The sequence below is a fragment of the Salvelinus alpinus genome, chromosome 19 (assembly GCF_045679555.1).
Source record: "Salvelinus alpinus chromosome 19, SLU_Salpinus.1, whole genome shotgun sequence".
NCBI lineage: Eukaryota > Metazoa > Chordata > Actinopteri > Salmoniformes > Salmonidae > Salvelinus > Salvelinus alpinus.
In genome coordinates, this window is record NC_092104.1 from 3,212,416 (window position 1) to 3,220,278 (window position 7,863).

At 40.2% G+C, this 7,863-nt stretch overlaps 1 protein-coding gene across 2 annotated transcripts in view; it reads left to right on the plus strand.

The window, feature by feature from the left end:
* Nucleotides 1-7,863, plus strand: part of LOC139544891 (protein mono-ADP-ribosyltransferase PARP8-like) — a 113,010-nt gene that overhangs the window by 23,385 nt on the left and 81,762 nt on the right. For both annotated transcript variants that reach the window (XM_071352061.1, XM_071352063.1), the window contains exon 3: nucleotides 1,008-1,045. In XM_071352061.1, the coding sequence (XP_071208162.1) occupies nucleotides 1,008-1,045 (38 nt within the window). The remainder of the gene's footprint in view (nucleotides 1-1,007; nucleotides 1,046-7,863) is intronic.

Here is a 7,863-nt window from a genome sequence, read left to right on the forward strand (position 1 = left end):
TGTTTATGGTTCATTGAACAAGCATGGGAAACATTGTGTAAAACTCTTTACAATGAAGATCTGTGAAGTTATTTGGATTTTTACGAATTATCTTTGAAAGACAGGGTCCTGAAAAACGTTTCTTTTTTTGCTGAGTTTAGTTAGCTGCTAGCTAGCTAGTTAATCAATGTACTGATTCAGAGCAAGCGTAGCTAGCTATACAGCCTAATACCAGTGATGGTGTAGACCTTAATCTGCATGTTGTTTGTGCAACAGTATTTTATAAATCAATGCGAAATAGGCGAAGAATGAACATGTTAGCAACATGAAGTAGCTAAGAGATTAATGTCCTGCACTGTGACCATCAGCCAGACATCGCTGGCTGGCATCCGGTACTGCAGTATGTCACCGTCAGCCAGACATCGCTGGCTGGCATCCGGTACTGCAGTATGTCACCGTCAGCCAGACATCGCTGGGTCGTGGAGTATTGGGGGTGGAGGGGGGGAATGAGAGTGGAGTGAGGAAATGTGCCGGAGGGGGGCTGGCTGCCAATGCGCCTGATGATCTATTGACCCACACAGAGCTGCTCAGGCTTCCAGTTTCACCGGCTCCAGTGTTAAGTCAACCAGGAACTATTGCGTCAGGTTCATTCAGGATCTTATTGATCCACCGTGTTTCTACACCTGCATTGCTTGCTGTTTGGGGTTTTAGGCTGGGTTTCTGTACAGCACTTTGAGATATCAGCTGATGTAAGAAGGGCTATATAAATATATTTGATTTGAAATTTGATTTGATATTGAAGCTTACACACTCAGATCACAGGAGAGACGATACAGTAATGCACTGGTTTATAAGCCCAACTGGTTTCTGGGTATTTTTCCATTTACTGTAACTCTACATAGCCACTGTTCACACCTGCCTCGTTCTGTCACTCTGACAACTGTTGACGTGAAAGGGGCTTTGTAAAGGAATTTGATGGATTATAACGGGGATATTATGTGGTAATGCTTTCTCTCTTCTCCCCTCAGGGTGTCCTACTCTGTGCACGTCTCTGATGACTACCCAGGTAAGAGACTGCGTCTTCACTGTGTCTCTGCATGTTTGTAGTCATTATACTGCCACGAGATGTAATGACAGTCTTATGAAGGCTTCATAGATAGAAACAAGTGGACTAGCGTTTTTTAAAGTGCACAGTGTGAGAAGCCATATTCACAGAGATGTACCCAGCTCACCATCTAGGTATGATCATATTATCATATCTTATATTATATGCTGAGCTGCCATCATGCATGATATTAGTTGACTGACCCTTGACCTCTAACCTCAGGCTTGAGTGACTCACATCGGGACTCAGTGGCTGGGAGCGTCCAATAAGACCATGGCACTTGTTGCACAACGCCTCCGTAGATTCTAAAACTATAGAGTATCCATCCCCAATAGCACCCTATTCCCTATTTAGTACCCCTAGGACTCTGGCACCCTGTTCCCTATTTAGGGCCCCTAGGACTCTGGCACCCTATTCCCTATTTAGGGCCCCTAGGACTCTGGCACCCTATTCCCTATTTAGTGCCCATAGGACTCTGGCACCCTATTCCCTATATAGTGCCCTTAGGACTCTGGTCAAATGTAGTACACTACAAAGGGAATATAGTCCAAATGTATTTGTCAGACTTTATCTTCCCAATGATGCAGTGGAGTTATATACATGGAGTACCAGTACCAGATCAATGTGGAGCTATATACAGAAAGTACCAGATCAATGTAAAGCTATATACAGGAAGTACCAGTACCAGATCAATGTAAAGCTATATACAGGAAGTACCAGTACCAGATCAATGTAAAGCTATATACAGGAAGTACCAGTACCAGATCAATGTAAAGCTATATACAGGAAGTACCAGTACCAGATCAATGTAAAGCTATATACAGGAAGTACCAGTACCAGATCAATGTGGAGCTATATACAGGGAGTACCAGTACCAGATCAATGTGGAGCTATATACAGGAAGTACCAGTACCAGATCAATGTGGAGCTATATACAGGAAGTACCAGTACCAGATCAATGTGGAGCTATATACAGGGAGTACCAGATCAATGTGGAGCTATATACAGGGAGTACCAGATCAATGTGGAGCTATATACAGGAAGTACCAGTACCAGATCAATGTAAAGCTATATACAGGAAGTACCAGTACCAGATCAATGTAAAGCTATATACAGGAAGTACCAGTACCAGATCAATGTAAAGCTATATACAGGAAGTACCAGTACCAGATCAATGTAAAGCTATATACAGGAAGTACCAGTACCAGATCAATGTGGAGCTATATACAGGGAGTACCAGTACCAGATCAATGTGGAGCTATATACAGGAAGTACCAGTACCAGATCAATGTGGAGCTATATACAGGAAGTACCAGTACCAGATCAATGTAAAGCTATATACAGGAAGTACCAGTACCAGATCAATGTGGAGCTATATACAGGGAGTACCAGATCAATGTGGAGCTATATACAGGGAGTACCAGATCAATGTGGAGCTATATACAGGGAGTACCAGATCAATGTGGAGCTATATACAGGGAGTACCAGTACCAGATCAATGTGGAGCTATATACAGGGAGTACCAGTACCAGATCAATGTGGAGCTATATACAGGGAGTACCAGTACCAGATCAATGTGGAGCTATATACAGGAAGTACCAGTACCAGATCAATGTGGAGCTATATACAGGAAGTACCAGTACCAGATCAATGTGGAGCTATATACAGGAAGTACCAGTACCAGATCAATGTGGAGCTATATACAGGGAGTACCAGATCAATGTGGAGCTATATACAGGGAGTACCAGATCAATGTGGAGCTTTATACAGGGAGTACCAGATCAATGTGGAGCTATATACAGGAAGTACCAGATCAATGTGGAGCTATATACAGGGAGTACCAGTACCAGATCAATGTGGAGCTATATACAGGGAGTACCAGTACCAGATCAATGTGGAGCTATATACAGGGAGTACCAGATCAATGTGGAGCTATATACAGGGAGTACCAGATCAATGTGGAGCTATATACAGGAAGTACCAAATCAATGTGGAAATATATACAGGAAGTACCAGTACCAGATCAATGTGGAGCTATATACAGGGAGTACCAGATCAATGTGGAGCTATATACTGGGAGTACCAGTACCAGATCAATGTGGAGCTATATACAGGGAGTACCAGTACCAGATCAATGTGGAGCTATATACAGGGAGTACCAGTACCAGATCAATGTGGAGCTATACATGACTGACTTCATGTCTTAAAGTAATAATGGACTGTCGTTTCTCTTTACTTATTTGACCTATTCTTACCATAATATGGACTTGGTATTTTACCAAATAGGGCTATCTTCTGTGTAACAACCCTACCTTGTCACAACACAACTGATTGGGTCAAACGCATTAAGAAGGAAAGAAATTCCACAAATTAACTTTTATCAAGGCACACCTGTTAATTGAAATGCATTCCAGGTGACTACCTCATGAAGCTGAACACTCATGAACACGGGCACCCTCATAGATATCATCCTAACCAACTTGCCCTCTAAATACACCTCTGCTGTTTTCAACCAAGATCTCAGCGATCACTGCCTCATTGCCTTCATCCGTAATGGGTCAGCGGTCAAACGACCTCCACTCATCACTGTCAAACGCTCCCTGAAACACTTCAGCGAGCAGGCCTTTCTAATCGACCTGGCCGGGGTATCCTGGATATTGATCTCATCCTGTCAGTAGAGGATGCCTGGTTATTTAAAAAAAAATGCCTTCCTCACTGTAAAGTTCATAGAAACATGTCAAATGATGTTTATATTCAACCCTCAGGTTGTTTTTAGCCTAAATAATGGATAATATTTCAACCGGACAATAACTTAGTCAATTTAAAAGGTAAACAAGAAAGGCACTTTCTCGGTCTCGCGCATGAAAAAGCTCTGTGACACTTTAGGGTCCACTCATTCAGACTGCTCTTACTTCCTCATTTTTCAGAATACAAGCCTGAAACAATTTCTAAAGACTGTTGACATCTATTGGAAGGCATAGAAACTGCAATTTGAGTCCTAAGTCAATGGATACTGTAATGGCATTGAATAGAAAACTACAACAAAAAAAACAAAAAATCCTGAATGGATTTTTCTCAGGTTTTTGCCTTCCAAATCAGTTCTGTTATACTCACAGACACTATTTGAACAGTTTTGGAAACTTTAGAGTGTTTTCTATCCACATCTACCAGTTATATGCATATCATATCTTCTGGGCCCGAGAAGCAGGCAGTTTAATTTGGGCATGCATGTCATCCAAAATTCAGAATGCTGCCCCCTACCCCTACCACTGACGACCCTCCCGGCTCCGCCCACCGACATCCTATTAAGGAAAACAAGAGCAAAGAGAAAGAATACTGTACTAGCAAAACAAATAAAATGTTATTTGTCACATGCGCTGAATACCTTACTGACAAATGCTTACTGACAAGCCCTTAACCAACAATGCAGTTTCAAGAAAAAATAAGTGTTAAAGTATTTACTAAATAAACTGAAGGAAACATGAAATACCAAATAGTTAAAGAGCAACAAGAAAATAACAGGAACATATACAGGGGGTACCAGCACAGAGTCAATGTGCGGGGGCACCGGTTAGTTGAGGTAATTGAGGTAATATGTACATGTACAGTGGCTTGCAAAAGTATTTTTCCTATTTTGTTGCCTTACAACCTGGAATTAAAATGGATTTTTGGGGGGTTTGTATAATTTGATGTACACAACATGCCTACCACTGTGAAGATGCAACATATTTTTTTATTGTGAAACAAACAAGAAATAAGACAAAAAAAACAGCATAACTATTCACCCCCCCCAAAGTCAATACTTAGTAGAGCCACCTTTTTCAGCAATTACAGCTGTAAGTATCTTTTGGTATGTCTCTATAAGCTTGGCACATCTAGCCACTGGGATTTTTGCCCATTCTTCAAGGCAAAACTGCTCCAGCTCCTTCAAGTTGGATGGGTTCCGTTGGTGTACAGCAATCTTTAAGTCATACCACAGATTCTCAATTGGATTGAGGTCTGGACTTTGACTAGGCCATTCAGAGACATTTAAATGTTTCCCCTTAAACCACTAGACTGTTGTTTTAGCAGTATGCTTAGGGTAATTTTCCTGCTGGAAGATGACCCTCCGTCCCAGTCTCAAATCTCTTGACAACTGAAACAGGTTTCCCTCAAGTATTTCCCTGTATTTAGCGACATGCATCATTTCTTCAATTCTGACCAGTTTCCCAGTCCCTGCCGATGGAAAACATCCCCACATGATGCTGACACCACCAGGCTTCAATGTGGGGATGGTGTTCTCAGGGTGATGAGAGGTGTTGGGTTTGTGCCAGACATAGCACTTTCCTTGATGGCCAAAAAGCTCAATTTTAGTCTCATCTAAAAAAGAGTACCTTCTTCCATGTTTGGGGAGTCTCCCACATGCCTTTTGGTGAACACCAAATGTGTTTGCTTATTTTTTTCTTTAAGCAATGGCTTTTTTCTGGCCACTCTTCTGTAAAGCCCAGCTCTGGAGTGTACAGCTTAAAGTGGTCCTATGGACAGAGACTCCAATCTCCGCTGTGAAGCTTTGCAGCTCCTTTAGGGTTATCTTTGGTCTCTTTATTGCCTCTCTGGTTAATGTCCTCCTTGCCTGGTCTGTGAGTTTTGGTGGGCGGCCCTCTCTTGGCAGGTTTGTTGTGATGCCGTGTGGCTCAGTTGGTAGAGCATGGCGCTTGCAACGCCAGGGTTGTGGGTTCAATTCCCACGGGGGGACCAGGATGAATATGTATGAACTTTCCAATTTGTAAGTCGCTCTGGATAAGAGCGTCTGCTAAATGACTTAAATGTAAAATGTAATGCCATATTCTTACTATTTTTTTATGATGGATTTAATGGTGCTCCGTGGGATGTTCAAAGCTTCAAATATTTTTTTATAACCCAACCTTGATCTGTACTTCTCCGCAACTTTGTCCCTGACCTGTTTGGAGAGCTCCTTGGGCTTCATGGTGCTGCTTGCTTGGTGGTGCCCCTTGCTTAGTGGTGTTGCAGACACTGTGGCCTTTCGGCACAGGTGTATATAAACTGAGATCATGTGACAGATCATGTGACACGTAGTTTGCACAGGTGGACGTTATTTAACAAATTATGTGACTTCTGAAGGTATTTGGCACCACTTTTCCTTTTTACATTTAATTTTTTTTTCATTCAGTTCATCAATTTTTATTATTTTGTGTATGTCCATTACATGAAATCCAAATAGAAATCCATTTAAATTACAGGTTGTAATGTAATTTAATAGGAAAAATGCCAACGGAAGGTGAATACTTGTGAGAACCTAGACAATGTTTAAAGCGGCAAAAAAAACGTTTAGTTTGACAAAATATGCAGTGTGTGTTTCTTTAGTCCAGCATTCCTGATTGGATAGAAAATACATCGCATAGAAATGGAACTAGTGACAGTTGGATGTTTGTTTTAATCCCACGGATGGACAGCTGGTGACGAGAAAATGATTTATCATCATTATGACAAAATAATATATATAATGCATTGTTGTAACCTGTCTGGATTGTTCTTTTTGGAACCAAATTGTGATAAGAGTACTGTATTATGTATTGGATCAAAAATAAATAAAACGTAACAAAATGTGGAAAAAGTCAAGGGGTCTGAATACTTTCCGAATGTATTTGGGGAGTTTCTCCCATTACAAATAAAATATTACATTTTTATTTAGAATGGCAAGCCAGACAAAATTTAATCGGGCCTATTTATATAATGAATATGAATTCAGAGTACAGAAATGATTCAATATTAAAACATTGAGCCTCTCACTAAAGGATTCAGTCATACCAAAGGTATTCTTAAATCCGAGCTGGTTCTCCAGCAGATTAGTAAGAATGTCTCACTCCATGTTCAAGAATGGCCTTTTAACCTTTTCATAATACAACATCTCACCTTCAGTTATTTGAAAAATGAAATGATCTCCAAAATACCGCTATTTTTAAAACAAGCCTTAGAAATTCGGTTGCAATTTCAGTTTAATCCACCAGAAAAGTAATCATAATACTTGTTGTAATATTTGTTTTACAAATTTTTTGTTGTTGAATCTTTGTAAATGACATCATCAATAAGACTGGTGGAGTTGTCACACATGGAGCTGACAACAATATATGGAAATATCTGCTGTACTCAAAATTACAACCAACTAACAGCAGCATTATGGAAGGGGGAGAAAGTAAGGAACTTGTCTGTCGGCGTTAAAGACCAATTGGTTAAAGAAAATTGTGATAAGTAAAAAAGTATACAAGTTTCATTTAAGGAAACAAAAATGGTAAGGAAACAACAACAAAAAACTGTGCAATATAGATCGTTGGGGAGAGATTTTCGATGTACCGATTCCACGGCATATGGTTTATGAACTGATACGCAATATGATGCCGGAATCAAAACGTAATTTAAATGATTATCTAAAATGATTGTAACCAATAGAATGTTAATATATATGGGGGATACAACCATCCCAGCTCTGTAGATTTTTCTGCGACGAGACCGAATCATTAGATCATTTTGTTCTGCTACTGTCCTTCTGTAGCTTGTTTTCGGTTGCAGTTTCAGGAATGGTGGAAGAATTGCAACATTTACCTGAAGCTAACTCTGCAAATAGCAGTGCTGGGTGATTTTTGAAAAGTCCTAATCAATAATATATTACTCTTAGCAAAAATCTTTCTTTCATTTATAATCTTTAGAAACTACGAGAATCGGTTCAGAACTTTTGTGAAACAGCACAGTTGAAATATATATGGCAAATAGAATCTGTACTG